The sequence below is a fragment of the Scophthalmus maximus genome, chromosome 11, assembly GCF_022379125.1.
Source record: "Scophthalmus maximus strain ysfricsl-2021 chromosome 11, ASM2237912v1, whole genome shotgun sequence".
NCBI classification, from domain to species: Eukaryota; Metazoa; Chordata; class Actinopteri; order Pleuronectiformes; family Scophthalmidae; genus Scophthalmus; species Scophthalmus maximus.
In genome coordinates this window covers 17,952,501-17,972,430 of record NC_061525.1, presented here as the reverse complement: position 1 = coordinate 17,972,430, position 19,930 = coordinate 17,952,501, and the positions used below count along the sequence as shown (strand labels likewise).

Here is a 19,930-nt window from a genome sequence, read left to right as displayed (position 1 = left end):
CATCATCCACAATGAGCCGAGAGGCAACTCTGAGGTCTCCAAACCATACAGTAATGGTTTCTTTTTCCATACCATTTAATAGTGAGAGGGAATTTGGGATCTTTTGCTTTTTGTTTTACCTTTTTTCATGTTGTTGGGTGGTTGTGATGGATCTGATTGGGCTCCACCATCGCTCTCTGATGCAATCCAATCCACCATGACATCAAAAATCAAATTAGAATGCCACCAGCAGTGCATCATCAAACATGCTCTGACTGTGCATGAGCTACGCTAACTTTTCCTACTTTTCTGTCTCAAATGCCTCTACGGAGAGGGTTTCTTTTCAGCACTGTGTTGGTCCCTTTTGTCCTCCGACAGATGAATGTGAATATCAGCTCATAACATTGTGTCAAAGTCATCTCTCCACACACACAGTGCTTTCCATATTCGCTCTATAGTCTATATCAAAGAACTAATGAAATTACATAAGGACAGAGGAAAGCCAACACTCCATTTAAGAGAGATAGAAAAGCCATTCTCCACTCAGAGATTATTCATTATTTCTTGCGCACCATTCAGTCTCTATAGTCTGCCAGAAAAGAATACTTTCCCCCCAAAAAAGAGAGTCCTTGGTCATAGAACGCAAAAAGAACTGAGAGAAACAAAAAGGGAATTTCCTTGTGCCAGAGGTTTTGACAGTGCAATTTAATTGTGACTGATGACGCTCAAGGGGAAAATAAATGTGATTTTCAAGAAGTCTTTATCATTTTTTAACTCAAATCTCTTTGTTTTTCCATACAACAATACAATGATAGCTTCACATCCTAATCTGTCTCAATTATTCTCTTTGTGCCCAGTGTTTCTCTCATGGAAGTCCTACAGATTGGCGTTTGCTTGTTTTGACATGTCATAGGCAAGATTTTATACATTGTATATTATATTATGGTCACAATGTTGTTGTTTCTGTCAAGCCAACAGCCGACCTTATCTAAATAGTACAATTTATCTCAGGGAAATTATTATTCAGCCATGCAATATAGCTGCAATGTACTGTACTATTTTATTCTGTCCATATTCTCATCTATTTAAACATTTTTCACAGTCAAAATTCAGTTAAACATTCTACAGTGTTTGTTATGTTTTTTAATACAGAATTTTCCCCAACTTTCCTGACACTGATTTAACTTTCAGCTCTTCTGCTTTCTCAAATGTATAATTCATGTGTTAACACAGCACAATACTTTGTGTGCTCTGATAAAAAAAAAAATGTGATCCAGCCAAGCCTGCGGGAGCTCAACCAGGCCAGCAACAATGGTGTAGATAAATTTACACTGCCAAAGGTTATGATGCACTAACCATGGGGTGATGTTCTGCATGTAGATTAGCCCCAGACACTCAATTCCCTGGAAGCGGACTTTGCGAAAAGGTAGGAAACAATGAAGTATATCACATATACCATAATTACGATTGACATTAGTGAGAGATGACAATCACAAAATCATTTTCATCTCCATACCGTCTATTATTATCCTCATCTGTATCATCGTCGGCATAATCAGCTAATGTCATTATTGTCACCATTTCCAGCTCTGTCACCATGGTAACTACTAGTTGCCAAGATGTGGAGATGCAGGGTGTCAGAAATGTTTGCTCAGTCTCATGATGCCTCTAAACACACATCAGGCGCTTTGAAAGTACCGCCGAGTGAATAAAAGTGGGTGGATCATGTCTCACCCGCATGCAATGGGTCCGACGCCCATATCCAAACCCTAACCCCTAATTTTTGGCTTATTTTTATCTAACAGGTGGAAGCGGAGATGCATCGGCCATCTTTTCATGCAGTCAATATGGACTTTATCTGTCTGTCTGCCTCCGTCTGAGCCTGAGGGCCAGGTCACGCTCACCTTGGACCCACATTCAACGTGAAAGAGCAGCGTTTCTGTTGAAGCCTCCGACACATACATGTGAGTCCTCCGTTAGTGACCACGTTGGCAAAAAACAAGGTCAGGTTGGTGGGGAAAAAACATGAATGAGGGCTATAGTGAAAAAGTTAAAGAGTTTAAAGATGGTTTTATTTCTTTTTTTGGGGGGGGGGGGGGGGGACAGCCAACAGTAATTGGAATTTAGTGATGTTGCAAAAATAAAATCAAAAATAAAATCAGAACATTTCATTATGACGCAAATGTGACGTCATCCCCGTTGATGCAATGATCAAGGGCGCACACACTCCTGTGATCTCATTGCACATGACAGGTAGTGAAACCTCTCAGAATCCCTTGATTGTTGAACACATTTGAAAATACAAAACCGGACCGAGACCAGCACAATTACTTGAGGAACTCTTGGCAGAGACGTACACATTATTTTGGTAGTTTTTGTAACTTTGTTAGAGTAAAGTTCTCGCTGAGGAAAAACCATCACATGCTGCATACAATTTCACCTCTAAACAGCAACTTCCCGAGTTTCCAGCAAACTGTTTAATTTCAAAACTGTGAAAACGCCTGTGACAAAGTCCATTATAGGCTTCATTATGGAGATCTGTTTTCTAACACAGTGCTATTAGACATAATGTTGAATAAGTGTAGAAATTGGATGTAACTGGGTCGACTGGGTATGGCTGAACTCACACATTTTCAATGGGTCACCTGTGACTACCAGTTTGTGACCATGTATCGAGTCATTTGGCCTCATCCATGTGCAGAAGCTGAACATCCAGTGTATGTGGTTTTCTGTGTTTGTAAACGTGTCTGTTTACTACATTTATCCGGAGAAACAAAAGCTTAACTTTTTTTTTTTTGGAGCTGTCAAGGTTGGAAGCAATGAGCTAAGGGAAGTGACAAACTCCTAACAGCAGTTTCAATGGCGGAGCAATCAATACAGCAGTCTCAAACAGAGAACCCAGATGTATGACACTTGTATGTGTGTGTGTGTGTGTGTGTGTGTGTGTGTGTTTGTGTTCACGCACAGTGAGACGCAACCGGACTTTCAAATTTGTCATCGTTATCGCCGCAGCTCACTGCCAGAGCAGCAAGGAACTGAGTAGTGGAATCATTATTTTGACAGTTACAAACAATCCTCAAGAACATATAAACACACACACACAAGCTTGCACATACAGACACTCACACACAAGCACAAAATACCAGAAAAAACGGGAAATCTGCATATATGCCTCACATGCCTTGTGTATTTTTTACAGTCAACATTAGAATAATTATTTCCCGTGCAGCATTTATACATCTTAAGTACAGTATACATACAACTGTTGAGTTCCTCACACACACACACACACACACACACACACACACACACACACACACACACTTAAAACCCAGAGGCCAGAGTTCCTAACTATGTCACAGTCTGCTAGAGCAGCACATCAATCTCTGTCTCCTGTGCAGACAATGAGGATGGGAAGGAGAGTGGAGGACGACAGATAAAGGAAAGGGAGGAGAGGAGAGCTTTACAAACAACTGTGGATATATAAAGTATGTTATGTTCGTCATCGCGTCCTGGCGTAAATGATCAAATTGACGATGGAAGCATTAGCTCCAGTATTGTGAGACTGACTACGTTTGTAATTTTGTAAGGCATAGTGTACTGTAGCTCTGACCTAGATTACCCAATAATCTCCCTCCAGGTCATCATGGCATTGAATCAAGAGTGTCCACAGTGGGTGTGAATGAGAGATCGGGGTGGCAGGCACAGAAATGAACATGGAGGGACCATGTAAAGTGGATGGCGGAGAAAAAACACAATGTTAGCATGAGAAAACTCCGAAGAGCAAATAAAGTTGGAGGAAAAAGTGTGTGAAAACAGAACTGAGAGATGGAAAAAAATCTGTTCACTTGATTTATTTATCGGAACTGGAGTATTTACGAGGAGGCCAGAAAGACTGAACAGAGGGGGAATGGGAGAACACATGACCTTTCTAAGTGTAGGTGTTCCCAAGGCTAAAATTTGAAGAAAATTGAGCTGCCCCCCTCTTTTTTCTGTGAATGCTGTTGAAAAACCTTCTAGCTTTCAGACAGTTTCCAGACAGATTGTACAAAGACACCCATTTGTGTAAGTTGTGTGACACAGAAATTGGACTTTGAATTGGTCGGCGGGTGTTAAGAAAATGTCAGGGAGCACGGTGGGATAGTGAAGAAGGGCTGGATTAAAGAAGTAGAGTGAAAACAGTGGTGAAGGGAGTGGAGTAAGGCGAAGGAAGCAAGTGGGTTCACAAGGTTTATTAGGAGAAACGCACGAGGGCCGGAGACGAGAATGAATCAAACGGTGAACGGTGCTTTAGCCGATGATGAGGGAAAGAAACTAAACAGCGAAGAGATGCACGTGGTAGAAGCAGCAGTTGTAAATGCTGCGACGTGGTAAGAGAGAGAGGAGTGAAGGAGAAGAGGAAGGAAAAAAAGAACAGGAAAGTCCCTGCAGGCATAGATGAACATGCCATCAAATTAGATTATCATTATCACACTCATTAAATTGTCATTATTAGCATCACAAATGAAGATGCCAGTTTATTTGTCTCCCTTATCTTCTGGTTCTACCACGTTGTCTCGTGATCACGTTATTTCTGTCGGGAACTCAATTAGATGACCTCCCTAGAAGTTAAAGCCCTTGAAGCTTTGAACCTATTAGTGGCAAATTGTCTATTTGTAGACTCATCAATAGTCACTGAAATAACTTGTGACAGTGTGACAAGGACTTGCGGAAAAGACGGATCCAAATGCAAGAGTCAAGTAGGAGCTGTTCAGGAGGCGACCCAGATGACGGGGGCCGAAGAGAGAGGGCGAACCTGTGACCCTGACCCGAGAAGGGACGACAGAAAAGCTGAGGAACCATATTCCCTAAACCCACAAACACCAATCAACCCGGAACCCCTCAGAACACCGTGAATTTGAATGAAGGGATTGACTGGACGGTGACTCAGAGGTCCTTGATGCTGGAGAAGAAGAAGAATTACACAGCTCAAAGCCGAAAAGTAGAAAATGCGCTAAAGGAAGCCGGTCTTGACTGGAGCTTGAGAGCCTGTCTGAGCGCTGAACTGAGAGTAACAGGCTCGGGTGAAGAACTGAGACTAACGGACTCAAGCAGCGGCTGAGATAAATACACCTAGGTGAAAAGCTCAGGGACACAGTCTTGAGTAGAGGCTCAGGGGAGAGACGAAGAGGGAAGGATCAGGAGACCTGCCCGCCACAGGGGAGCGACAGCCACAGTAAAAAAAAAAGCAAACACTGGGAAATCCTATAATGGGACTAAGGCCGTGTCAACGCTGATATGGATATTTTGCAAAATGAACATTTCCCTTTGTGTTTTGACCTGTCATCCAAAAGCAAACAGCATTTTCTTTGCAGTGGTGCCTTAAGGGGAATCCAGTAACAATGGGCTTTGGAAGAGGAGAGTCCATAGCAATAAAGGGTGAGGTCAGGGGCAAATCAGTAGCCATTTCACAGCCCTGAAGCAATGAGCTGCAGCTCAATAGAGAGAGACAACCCTCACTGGGCCCTACTGCACACCACTTGGACATTGACGTAAACGTCTTCAGAAGTGTTGGACGTCTTCTGCGCCTTCTTCATTAAAATGCAGGGTCCTCTGGCTCCATGTGGCCTCCCCTCCCACCACAATTGGGCTAGGTTGAGTTTCTAGTTTGTATTGTTGTCCAAACATGTGTCCAAAAGACATAAGGATATGGAATTTATGATTACCGGAGAGTTTAAAACTAACTTGCTTACCAGGCTTACCTGGATATGATAAATGTTCTTCAAAACCTCTTAAATACCAAAGACCCAGTCATGATGGGTCGGTCTTTACAAACGTATACAGCACAGTCAGACAGTGCACAGACCTCGGGCCGGAGGAAACTGTAACATTCACCTGGTATCCGATATGTTAAGTAATCTGGGAAGACAACGGACAGAGGAACACAATCAAGGACTCCATCTGTCAGCAGGAGGATCTTCTCCGCCTCCACCTACTGTCCTCCAACAATAGCAAACACACTAAGTAATCCTGGCAGCGCTTATGCCCATAAGGAATGTTTTCTCGTTCCACTACTTTGACTATATTGTGGATGGAGAGTTTGAGTCACTTCATATTAATGGGAGGGAGTCCAGGGAGAGCACTGGTGTAAAATGATGCCTCTCCCCCCACCGGCAGTGGAAGATTAGTTCCTACCCCCCGCCTGAGGAACGGGCCCAGGTTTAGCTCACTCTGCTTTTCTAAATCAATTATATTACCTGCTAAATCAGGCTCTTAACGCAACACCACACAGGTTTCCTTGTCTCACACAATCTTTCCAGTTTTTATTCCTTCCCCTTGTACCTTCTCTCGGTGTGCGCCTTGTGTGAGGTTTGCCATCATTTTTGCCTCTCCCCTTTCTTGTCTTCAGCTGCCCCCTTCCTCTCTCTCTGGCTGCGAACCAAAAGGCCGCGGTGTAGAGGCGTAGTGCTAGTGCCATCTTTTGACTAAACCGAGGCTGTGATTGTGCCTGTGTCAGACAAGAGTTTTCTCCGCGTCTTAGGGAGCAAACATAAGAGGATCATCGTTCCAGACGCCGAGAGCAAACTGTATAATTTTTCCAACAGTTTTCTTTTACTCTGATTGACTTATCTTCAGATAAACAGTAAACAAAAACAGAAACAAAGACTCATGCAGATCGGCCTCCGTCCTCTTTTTATGCGTTCTGTCTCTGACTTCTTTTTTCTCTATTCTCTCTTTCGCTGCTGTTTTTCCACATTCCTTCTGGGGTCTTGTTCGCTCTGACGCTCTGTCTTTTGTCTTGGTGTGACATTGAATTTCTCCTCAGAAGATTCAGTGGTCTGCTCAACTGCACTTCAGTGGAGACAAGATAAGTTACAAAACATTTTCCCCTCACAGCAAATCTCATTGTGAGTCAACCTTGATGCAACAAAATAAGAATTTCTCCACAAACTTTTAACCATAAACATCCAACCACAAAACGCGTGCACACACATATACACACCTACTGTTTGAACAGAGCAGCTGTGGCGGTGGTGATAGTAACAGTGCATTAAGAATGTTTGAATAAATTCTCTATTCATATTATGCCCACTAGTGCGGGTAATTGATATTGTGTTGTGATGTATGAGGTGGAATGCAACAGGTGTTGTCCCTGTTTAGCTCAGTGATATATATTCAGAGAAAAATGCTGAGATATCTCTCATTTGCTTCAACGAATGCATACTAGCTCCTGTTTGCAAGCACACACACACTCACACACTGAGTCCATTTATAGTCATTTCCAAAACCTCTGAGCTAAAGCTAACCTAACATTTCAAAACACTACCATTGCAATTATGAGGCCACAAATGAAAAATGTGTGCAGACAAACACTCAACGCACAAGTTATGGACGGATTTTCACCAAACTTGGGGATATTACTTGGGAGGGTATCTTCAGATGATTCACTTCTGGAGCTGTTCGGTCCTGAGGACAGATCAGGGCCGGTGTTACGCCGAGGTCTTCCTGCTGCTGAGAATTGTGGGGTTTTTTGCATGAACATGCAAAGCGGTATCAACAGAGTTTACGATGAATCCTGCCTGCCTGCCGAGAACGGTTAAAAATGTCATAGATGTTGTGAGAGGATACTGGTGTGTGCAGGATTTGTCCCGGTGCTGCAGAGAATCAGTCTGACTGTGACAGACAGTCAAAGTGTTTGTGAGAGGGAGAGCGAGAGAGAGAGAGAGAGGGAGAGAGAGAGGGAGAGGGAGAGAGAGAGGGAGGCGAGAGAGAGAGAGAGAGCGAGAGAGAGAGAGAGAGGGAGAGAGAGAGGGAGAGAGAGAGGGAGAGGGAGAGAGAGAGAGAGCAAGAGAGAGAGAGAGGCAAAGAACGCTGCACACAGCTCCACGATGAAGCAATGGGGCAAATAAGTAAATTATAAAAACTTCATTTTGGAACTGTTGTGGGACAAATATAGTATATATACTGTATATGTAGTAGACCATATACATTGCGCATATGGAATGCATTGCTCCTCCAATGATTTTCATAAAGGTATAGTAGTCTACCTCTCATTTATTGTTGGTTGTTGCTCAGGTTTCCAGCCTCTTGTGTCCAGATGTGTCCACCAGGACATCAGAGTGACTGTCCATACCAGCCCTGTATCATATTCATATTCTCCGTCCAGTGTATCCTTGAAGACTGAGTGCCCCAAGTGCAGTGGAAACAAATGGGAGGAAACCACTCCTCCTCTGAGCTAACCTGCATATATGTCATCGACATCACCCTTTGTCTCCTCACTGTGATAAAGCTAGCTCTGCAGTCAGTCTGTCAACTTCGGCCAGAGCTCACCGTCCGGGATACGCTGCATTCATTTAGGATGATCCACTCACTCGACAGCCTTGGAAATGTCACCCCTAAAAAATATCACACCTGCTGGCTTTGATTCAGTTTCACTAATCCAGGCATGGATTGTCCTGTCCAGTGCCGAAGTCATTCTGTCCAGGTAAATGGACACACAGATTTTTAATTTGGGTGAGGACACTGGAAATGAGCCATGCCACCGTGAATCTTCCCCTGAACCCTTCCAAAGCGAGAAGGTGGAGAGACGGTTCACTGTTCACCAACTGAATCAGGATTCAGAACTCATATTGGTGACACATTTTTTTTTCTGTTTCCAGATTTCAGGTGTGAAAGAAACACAAAGATGGACAAAACACAAGCAAATTATTAAAACATATTCATCGATTTTACAAAACATTTGCTGCCTTGAGTGTTTGTTTTTGTTGGCTCTGCAACTACCTTTTCTGTTGGCGTAAAAGTGGAATAACAATCCCCCTCCCATTCTGTGTTCATGCTGTTTGTAAAGAACGGTGACGTGGAGTAAAGTCGTTGATCTGCTTGTGTAAAACTGTTAACACCTGAATACTTTTTGAAAAAATGGATTTGGAAAGCATCAATGTGATGTATTAAAAAGCGTGAAGTGGTAATCACGCTTTGTCAGAGAGAAACAAAAGGAACTTTAACACCTCAACCCTGACCTTTGTCAAACTGGGAGTCAGTGGCGTTGTTTGGAATCATGTTTTTATGCAGTTGGGGTGATTCGTAGCACCAGGTAAATGTTGTATCTCTAGTTCCTTAATGGGCGATCTGACCCTGACAACACACGCACACATGCCCACAGGCTACGCACAAACTTAAGCGGAGATTAACCCTGTGAGTCAAGAGCGGAACGATCGATTTCATCAACACCGCAGCACTTCCCCATTCAGATCCACTTCACCCTCCGCGTCCATGGAGACGATAGACACTTGCGCAGATAGGCTCTCTACACATACTGTCAGGTAAACACCAACGCCCACTCCAACACTTGGTCAGACTATACATGACCCAGTTCCTGGTGGTAATTGGATCGCCAGGAAGGTTTGTGGGTGTGTGAATCAATCACAGCTCAGAACCAATGAAACCAATGTTTTTGCTATTGTTCTCCGAGAAGTTGCAAAAGGTTACATCTTGTCCTATACTGTTTATGCACTTGAGTGTGTCAGCTATTCAATCATTATTCATCGAATCTCCTTTGCATTCATCCTACCGTTTTTTTAATTATTTTTTTGGGCAGTTAACCGCTCATTCACTTCCCAACTGGATGCTCCACTGACCAGCTGGACACAAACTGGCAGCAGGCAGCAGCATTACAGCTTAAATCCTGCTTCACCTTGGTTGGCAGCCAAATGAAGAGAGTTATTTCATGACGTGATGTCCTTTGAAATGCGTCGTGTCACTCTTTGCTGTTATCCAATGTTGTCCAGTCCAATGGCTGCCTAAAAGAAAACACTCACAACAGAAGCGGTGCCCTCAGCTAATGTCTATGTACCGAAACCATTATATCCATCCATCCATCCATCCATCCACCATCCCTTCCGCTATCATCCATTAAGTTGGGAGGGTGCCTGGAGTCAACCCCAGCGTACATTGCAGGCGGGGTTCACTCTGGACAGGTTTACCAACGTAACGCAGGCCAGAGAGACAAACAACCATTCACGAGCACCCTCACACATTCGGTCAATTTAGAGTCTCCAATTTGAAACCCTTATATTTTGATTTGTAGATTATGATTTGTATGTCTTATTCTTTCTTAAGAAACACAAAACAGGCTTTTGCTGACAATAATAACACTAACAAACCCACCGCAATGTCTCGTTTGTCATTCGTGTCACTATTTCCACAGCTGCATGTGAAGATTATTATTGTTATTGTCGTCATTGTGATCTTTATTTTTCTGACTTCACCATGTAGTTTGCGTCAGTCAGTCATCATTGCCCTCTCGCTGTCTTCACATTGTTAACTTCATCAGTTTATTTCTGTCGTTACATCATATTTGTTATGTTTTACATAACCATGATGACTAACTTTGTGTGTGTGTGTGTGTGTGTGTGTGTCTCTTTTTAAAACTTCTGCCTCCCTCCTGCCAGTGTTTTTGCACAGAAACAAGACTGCGATATACACATGTTCGTACATCAGACACAATCCAGACTGAGGCTAAGTCTGGCAAAAATAAATAAAGATTGTACTTAGATTTTCTTTAATTACTTTTTTTTTTTATGTTACGCAATCAACAAACTCCTTTCAAACCATCCCAGTGCGACGAAGAAAAGAAATCCTGCAAGGATTTTCTTTTTCCTGCAGTCAAACGGCCAGTTAATGCAAAAAAGGCCCCTGCGTGACCCACATCTGAAGACGTATTAGGGAAACCGAGCCCTGTGTTTGCAAGAGAAACATCTGGAAAACAGTTTTACGCGATGGTGTTTCGTTATCATTATTTTTAAAATGACATAGACAGCGGGAGACAGTGTCTAGGAACATCAGGTTCTATGAACTTGAGCCGTAATTACGTATTATGTATTGTGGGTGACACAGCAAGTGTGTAAAAAAATGTACAGGGACACGGAACTGGAGCTGAGGTGTATTAAACAGTATCCTTTCATATTCAGAGGTTTTCTCCACCTCTTTTTTTTTGTCTATGTAACAGTGGGCCCCATTGTTGGAGGTGCGGGATCCTTGAACCTGCCTTGAAGATGTTGTCGCTGTTGTTTCTCCGTTTCCTTCCCTCAAACTATTTCTGTTCTCGTCATTCGCCCGTTTTTGAAATGCACAGCCCACATACACACATATGTAGAGTGTATACGCACAAGCACAAGTGCACATCACGCGCTGATGAGCAAACTGGGACCGCGGAATTGGAACAGATCCGGGGGGGGGGGGGGCAAATTCCCCTTCATTTTCTAAGTGTCTGATTTCTAAATGTCGACAAAACAAAAAAAACACAGAGCCCGAGAAAACAGAACAAGCGGCGCTGACGGGAGAAATAGCACTCCCGACAACAAGCGGGATCGGTTTCAATCTGTACCACCCCGTCATCGGGACACGCCGCTTTAAAACACCCCCAGCACACTGAGGGCTTGAGGACGGAGGCAGGGAGACGTAGCCGCAGATAAAGTGTGCCACTTCGTTGAGAGGAGGAACAATTCGTTCTCTTTTGGCCTGTTTCTCTTTTTTCTGCATCTCTCTGTCTTTGTTTTTTCATCACCCTTACTTGCGGGGTTGTATGCACAGACACAGACGCTCTGTCATGCTTATCCTCCGCCGCAGCCTTGTCCCTCTGCATTTGCCTCTACTCCTCTCTCTTTCCATCTATCCATCTCGGCAATGCCTCTGTGTCTCTCTCTCCCCGAGGACTGAACCCCAAGACGGAGGCAAAGTTCTCGGGAACCCAAATCACCCCAAGGCGCAGCTTCCCCTGTTCCTCAGTGCTCCTCTCCCGCACTGATGGACCCGAGGAAAGTGTCTCCTTTTTTTGAGTGTGTGTGTGTTTGTGTCAAATTTGTAATTGTCATACCGGACTGGATCTTGTCACATCGAGGCTCAACACGCCGTCGCTCGCTTGTATAACGAAGGTGAACCGTGGGCGAGGTGGCGATTGAGACAGTGGCATGTCAAACACAAAGAGAAAGGGAGAGAGATGGGTGATGTGAAAGTGTTTTTAAAAAGGTGCATTTACTGTTAATGTGTTTGAGTGTCTTGTTTATTAACTTGAATTTTCCAGCCTCTTCCTCATTCATCGTCAGTCCCAGGGGCTCAACAATGAGTAATGTGCCCTACTCTCTCTCTGTCTCTCTCTCACACACACACACACACACACACACACACACACACACACACACACTACTGCCTGCGCCTGATTCCATTAGTGCTCTTGGACCTCAGTCATTGTCCCTCCGCTGTCCTCTGAGGCGGCAGCCAAAATCGCTGGAGGAAGGCCGCCGCCGCACAACGCGTCTCAGACAGATTGTTAATCAGGCGGTGCTGCGTGAAATTCCGTGGCCGGTTTCTCCCCGCTCCCTCGGCGAGTAATCACCTAACAGTGCTCACACTGTACGCCGATGTTGCACGGGGGGGTCAGACGGAGAGAGAGAGCTGTTTTGGCTCCCTGTGAAATGAGACGGAGAACGTACAGCGCGCGAGATGGAGAGGACAGAGTAAATGACGGACAGGAAAGGGACGCGAGCGTGAGAAAGGAGAGGTTCAAGGGAGGAAAATGTTCCCGGGTCAGAATCGTGTTTGTCGCCAAGTAGGGTTTTTTCTCGGACAAGGAATTTGCCCTGGTGTCTTGGTGCATTACACAACAAATGTTACAAATTACTGTAATCATGTAAAAATAGACGTAAAAAATATACAAAAGTATGTACGAAATTGAAATGTCCACTCCTCCATGTTTTTCACAAGCTCTGACCACATGCACCACTCATGTATCACTGTATGTCAATCAGTCATTTTGAAATTGAGTTACTACACAGAGGGCTCACACATATACACACACACACACACACACACACACATTCTAACCTGAACCCTAAAAGCACATACAGTCAGACTCTGGACTCTGCTAAACACAAATCCCGGCACATTACACATTCATGTTACCATGTCCTTCTGCACATTACTGCGCATGTGACTGGTTGCACGTCACATGCTGCGCTGGTGTGACAGCTCTCGTGTCTTGTGTACGTCCGCCAGGATTTCCAGCCCGTTGTCTTTGCCGTCGCAGGAGGAGGGATCAATGCCGATCATCGTCATTGGAGTTGAAAATAAGTGAAGTAATCTCTCGCCATTCTATTGCTTCGAAAAAAACAGTCCCTCCTTTAAACGTAACGTAAAATGTGCGCGTGGCTAGATTCAATCAACATTAAATAGACAAACAGACTTGCCGCTGCTGCGTTAAAGATGGACGACTACGACGGAACACTTTACACCTGCCTCGAGGGACGATTTCTTTTTAAAAGCACAATGTGTCGATCTATTTATTTTTATTTTTATGTGAGGACATACAGTAGGGCCCAAAGGACAGAGACCGCTTTCCCACTCACTTGAATCCGAAAGTGGACTCATTGGGAAATATCGATGGCCAGCAGATGATCATCTAGTGCTGACATATAATAAACAGAGCAGTTCTGTGTAATTCTGCAGCCTGGCTACTGTCAGAAGCAGAAAGCAAACTGTAAAAATCCCAATTTGAATAGATAACCTTGAGTTGAAAGTCCAGTAGTATAAATAAGTAGGCTGGTTGTGTTACTTACTGATCAGTAGTAAGAAGACAAACTGCATGTCGTTTTTGAAGCCGTTGTTCTCTTCCTGTTTTGGTTATGCAATGATTGAAGCAGTTCCTGTGTGTCGTAAATAGAGTTGTCATTTTTTCCATTGAAATCAACTTCCTGGTGGCCAAGAGAATAACAGGGTGAAAGCATGAATTATACGCTTATAGGCTTAAACTTCCATCGCCATCGCAACTGCAATCAGTTTTAACATCACAATGACAAGAAGTTTGATTTGTCTGACACTTTTGCTTTAATCACAAGCTCTTGTTGATACTTTGATTTGGTTTTGATTTTTTTGTTAATTCCTCGGACATACATAATGACCTATTCCAATGATTAATGAGAAAAGAAATTAAAATGGGGACACGTGGAGATGTAAGTTCACCCCTAACAGCAACTGTATTAAATGTGTTACTGATGGAATCCGGTTCCAGCTACAAATTACCAGACTATAAAGATATTGATGCAAAAGTGGTGTGTGTGTGTGTGTGTGTGCTGCACATTGACATCAGCATGGTTAAAATGGGTACAGTGGACATCAGGAGTTACATAACTACACATAGCTCGTATGTGGATAAGAAACCAAAAGAAGTTTGAGGTTGGCCAAAAGAAAAAGAAACTTGGATTTTTAAAAAAAAATTTAAGGCAGCTTTGAGAATAATATTGAATATATAGAGGGTGCTCTGGGCTAATGGACTGGTGCTTATTCCTCTGAGAGACAGGGCTGAGGAGAGGGAGAGATAAAATATAGAGATGACAGATGCAGAGAGAAAGGAGAGACATAGGGATGGATGGAATTAGAGGTCGCAGAGAGAGGAAGACGGACGTCCTATACGAGACAGATATAGGGGGGGAAAGAGACATAGAGAGGTTTACTTGGCTTCTATGCATCTGACTGCGTTGCCTGCACTCAATGTCACACCCTCCTGCGTCTGACGAGATGCTAATGCACATGTCACCACAGAGACGTTTCAACCTCGACCCCTCCCCAGCATCCACTCTCAGCGCTCCTCTCTCCCTCTCTCTGTCATCTCCATCTCCTGCAACATGTCCCCGATCGCGCTCGCTTCCCCTCCTCCATCTGCTGCCTCCGAAATACTTATCTTTTCCTCGCTCTAATCTAACGCCGTCTTTCTGTCACTCGCTGTCCTTCTGACGTCTCTCTTTCTCTCTCTCTCTCTCTCTCCGGTCTCACGCAACCAACACCGCGCAGAGTCTGCGGTCATCAGTTGACTGAGACGGACTAATAGTGGGTCAAATGTGGCAAAGAGGCTGTTACACCGTCATGTGTTTATCTCTTTATTACCTTGTAACCGTGTCTGCTCACACACGCGCACACACACACATTGTATGCAATGCGATGGCCTGCACAGGCCAGATGACTGCAGGCCATATTGGATAATTCTGCAGTACTAGATTCATGGCAAATGCCAATATCTAATGGTGTATGTGTGTGTAGTGTTAATGTGGGAAAGTGAAAGAATAGGTATGAGGTCAGGGTGGTGGATGCTAGTGGTGCACAATAATATCACTAATATCAATACAGATTTTTTTTTCTTAAATATCAAAATAGTTTGTAATAATATACTAACAAATATGTTGCATTACTCAGACAAACGCACGTTCTAGGAGGAGAGTTTGTGGACATTTTCTTGTTTTGTTTCTGATCCGACGTCCTGATACTCAAATCATCGGTCACTCGTTGGTGTATTGGTATTAATACCTTTTGGAAAGGATCCACCTGCCCCTGGAGAAGGAAGATGTCATGCTGCAGACTAGATAATGGAAGCTAATGGGAACTAATGAATGAAGCAAATCGTATTAGCTAGTTCAGGGTTAGGGTTAGTCCTAACTCACATAGGAAAATCTTTTCACTGAACACGTCACACGTATATCGTATATATCCAGTGCACCCTGATTCGGAAAATGTACATCTGAAGCTCTGCTCCATACTATCTATATTTCCTTGGGTTGGGGGGGGGGATTATCGTCGCTATCCGTTCCCTCGCTGAGCTTGGTGCTCCCCTGGGGGGGGGGGGGGGCGGAGCCTATATTCGCCCCATCCTTAAAGCTGCGTTTCTGCATTCTATACGTGAGCTGGCCGACTGGATAAATGTTGTTATTTTTAACCATGTGTTCGGAAACGGTGCTTTGCAAAAGTGCCCAATATCAGCATATTGTGTGGTCATAGGAGTAGCTCGCTCACACACACACAATCAACTTGCATGCCAGATTTGCACTCGTACTCAAACACTCAAAGCTCATCTGCATACACACAATAGCAAATAAACAGGCTCACACCTGGACACGTTCTGTCTCTTCATCCCATTAATATGCATCGCTTTATTCTCTCTCTCTCTCCAGTTACTCTCGGTTGAGAAGAAGAAGTAGAAGGGGGAGGGAGTTGGTTTAGTAAAAACCTCACTACCTGCACAAGATTTACCCTCTCAACATTTGTTGAATATGACCTTTTTATGCCAGAGAAGCTCAGAAGTCAGACACGCTGCCATAGGGCAGCCCTGAACACTGCACCCATCCTACTGCCGCACACATCCTGACCGCTGCCACGGTGCAACAGGGACCTCTACAGGCCTCGCGTGGAACGGACCCCCTCAGCCGAGACTGACGTCGGACTGAAGGCTGAATAACTCTTAAAGGCATTCCACTCAGTGACTGTCACTCTCTCTGTCTGTCAGGGAGCCTCTTGCTGTCTTCACGGCAACTCCCATTCACAAACGTACTGTCAGAATGTATACGTGTGTTTAAATGAGTCTGCTCGTATGGATTCATGGGTGGGTGTGTGGGGTCAGACACAGAGTCGGAACATTAAATACCAGAGGGTCTGACCCTTGCAGATCAGTCGATGATTGTCATGTTTGGACAGTTTGGCGAAGGTTTGTTTGTTGCTGCCAAGATCAATCAATGACCTGTTTATTTGAAACAGAACGGACGTACTTCCACTCCAAATCAAGGTGCTTGGAAAAGAAAAAAGCGAATACCCGCTGGGCCACATGATGATCAATAAGCACTTCCGTCAATATGAGAGAACTTGTTTTCTCTCACACCAGTGAAATGGGGCTTTTTCATCCCTCATTATTTGACGCATGCATGTTCTTTCGCTTCTGTAAAGTGCAATGCAAGAGGTTGCGAGCTCAATTTGAGGGGTGGTTAAAAAATGATTAATGCAATGGGAAGAAGGAAAAACACATTATGCTGCTTATTTTTCTAGCTTTTTGTTTTTGTTACAGGGTAATTTCTCGCTGGGTCTTTAAATATTATTCAAATGACACAATCTTAGAGGGGGAAATTAGTCTTCTCACAAGCAAAATGTGACACGTTGACGCCTATGAGGGGTCGCAGAAACGAGAGAGGTTGGAAAGCCGCTGCCGTAATGGATGCAGGTTGTACTTAAACCGCTGACGAATGATGGTCAAGATAAAGAGACTGTATTTAAAAACTCTGCACCGGAGGAAAAAAGCTTTGAAATCGGCGCAGTGTCTCCTGGCTGGAAACTTTAATCATAATAATCGTTTCTTCTGTTATTACCAAACGTTATAGATGCGAACGTGCTCGGGCGCAGAAATGGAAAAGATGAAATTCTTTAAAAGCACAACAATATTACAATTTTTTTATATTTGTTTGTTCTATCCAGCAGTGGGATAATGAATGTCTTGGCGTGTCTACCCACCCTGGTGCAAATCCTCAAGAACAATGCAGGTAAAGTTTCCAGGTCGGCGCCCAACTTTTTAGAGGAGCAACTTGTTCGTGAGAGGTGTTTGATTAGACCGAAGCAGAGACAGCGAAAAGGGCACGATCGTGCTTTTTTTATTTATTCTTTTATGAAAAGCTCACTGAGAAGTTGGAGGCATGTGTTGACATCATAATTAGAGTCATGGTATTTGGAGTTTATTACACCACATCTCTGGTTTTGTCAATTTTACTAGAATGTGTGTGACATTTGCCTTTCCAGATCCTTGTACGTTTTGATCTCGTCACCCTATGAACAGGTATCTTAATTGAAGCCTTTAGCACATTTATGGCTAAAGGCCTCCCGACAGGAGATGCTTCATGTTATAAAAGTCTTAACATTTGATCGGTTTATGCAACTTACGTTTTTTTGTTCTGACGAGATGCTAACACTTGTGCCGTTCCAGGCAGGGCTTCCGTTCGATCGTGGCCCTTTCAGAAGATTTGTAGCGCACCCTTGAACTTCAGTGACGTTTCGGAGACTTTGAACGACATGTCCATGATGATAAAAACAACATTGAAATGACTTTTATGATAATTTTTATCCCGTCTTTCAAGACGTAAAAGGCTTCTGTTGTTGTGAGCAGACTTCTAGCCGTCCATTTTAGATCCACTTGACCAATCAGACGCTGTGTTGTCGACTTGTGGAAAAAAACATAGATTTTACACTGAAAACAGGACCTCTCACTCCTCCTGTTTACTACTACTACTACTACTGACACGCTTCTGTGTCACTACAGACAGGAACTGCTTTGTAGAATGGCACAAGTGACTTTTTGGGTTGAAAAATCAAAAGACATGACTTTTGATTTGCAACTTTGAACTTTGTTTTGGATTTCTTTATCTTATGACCAAGGTTTTGGAAGAACATCTTTCAAGAGGGAAAAATTGTCATCATTGTTGTTTGTGTGTCATTGTAATAGATTTCTGTGAGATTAAATTTCGGTTTTGTTTTTTCTTTGGTCTTCATACTCATACAACTATTTATACATTAATGTCATGTCATTGTAGAATGCATACTCAGATAGCCTCGATTGTCCTGAAAAAAAAAAGGTGTTTAGAACTTGACTGTACATTACGGGGTTGAGGTTTGGGAAGCACTATTACACCAGGAGACGCGGCGGACCAAAATTATGAAAAAATGCCTTAGGGTTCTAGCCAGCGGCTCAAACTGATTCACCCTCAAAATGACACGGAGCCTCTAGAGGACGAGTCCGCTGACGCAAACCTAAGCACACGGCAGCACACTGTTTGTGATCAATTATTATTGGCATCTATGTGTGGAATGGGGGAACGGAGTGATTGTTGAACTCCCGCGGCAGTGGCAGTGTTTAGACAGTGACAGTGTGGTCAGATGCATTGAACTGATATTGGTACCTGTCGCTGGCCCAATGCAAAAGCTGCTGACTTTTTTAGACTATGTGCCTCTGTGATCTTTAAGCTTGTGGTTTTTCTGAAGTTATGGACTTTATGTATGTGTGTGTGTGTGTGTGTGTGTGTGTGTGTGTGTGTGTGTGTGTGTGTGTGTGTGCACCGCACGTTTCACCACCTTGCATCAGTTTTACGCCTTTGCAGTACTACAAAACAGAACGCTTGGATTTGACTCTCGCTCCCAAATCCTCCCTGCCTCGGAAATATCCTTCTTTCAGCTTGTGTTGGCCGTCTGATCTCCGTCAAAAGCACATTCTCTTTCTCTTTTTTTTCCTCCTCATCCCGACGTGTCTCTGCTTTAGTCCTTTCGAAACTTGCTGGTTCCACCGTTCTTGCGTTACTAGTTTGATGAACTGACTCGAAACATTGTAAAACCTGAGCTCAGCTATATATTTACATGTGATTCTGTTCAAACAGGCCACTAATGTTGAAGACGCCTTTCGGAGCAGCCACAGAAGTGGCTTCTACGCTCAGTTTCAAACCAACATTTCCTGTGTGTGACAGAAGGAGTTGTTCCGCCGTGCTCATTCCGGTTTTGTGGTAAAATTGAGGGAACATCATATTTTTGTAATAAAAAGTAGATAAAGAGGTAAAAAAAAAAAAAAGACATGCACACAGAAATGGAAAAGGAAAGAACGAGTGCCTCAGCTTCAATGAGTATAGGCAAAAAACTAACAGCAAAAGATACATTTAAATATGTGAATATTATAGCACATTTGCACTGGTCAAAACAAATCACTCTCTGAATGCTATACGCACAGAATTGTGTGAATGCTATACGCACTACACTGTGCTATACGCACTATATAGTCTCTGAATCTGTTATTTTGCTGAAGTCATGAAATGAGCAATGGTAATGCTCATCCATGTGCCCCCGTCACAAAAGACTGGGTCTAAGACAACAGGGACAAACACACAAACCCTTAAACGTTGACTGCATCCTCAGCTGTGACAGAAGGAACGACATCTTGTTCAATATGCTGTACCTTCTCAGGTCAAGCTGACAGAACGATGGGTTTGCACTGCAGGCCTCTCTGACCCATTGAACTATGGGGTTCTCCCAGCGCACCATCTCTGTTCCACATAAAAAAACAGACTCCACCAGCACTTAAACACTGCAGCTCAGTGCTCAGCTCATTCCAACCGTGAGCTGAGCACTGAGA

The 19,930-nt window shown here is 43.7% G+C and overlaps 1 protein-coding gene across 5 annotated transcripts in view; it reads left to right on the top strand.

Moving 5' to 3' along the window:
• scn2b (sodium channel, voltage-gated, type II, beta) overlaps positions 1-19,930 on the top strand; it is a 139,937-nt gene that overhangs the window by 91,850 nt on the left and 28,157 nt on the right. For all 5 annotated transcript variants that reach the window (XR_004789704.2, XR_004789703.2, XM_035622096.2 and 2 more), the window contains one exon: positions 1,785-1,943. Coding sequence is in view for 3 of the 5 variants with exons in the window: in XM_035622096.2 (XP_035477989.1) it covers positions 1,785-1,943 (159 nt within the window). In the remaining 2 variants the exon portion in view is untranslated. The remainder of the gene's footprint in view (positions 1-1,784; positions 1,944-19,930) is intronic.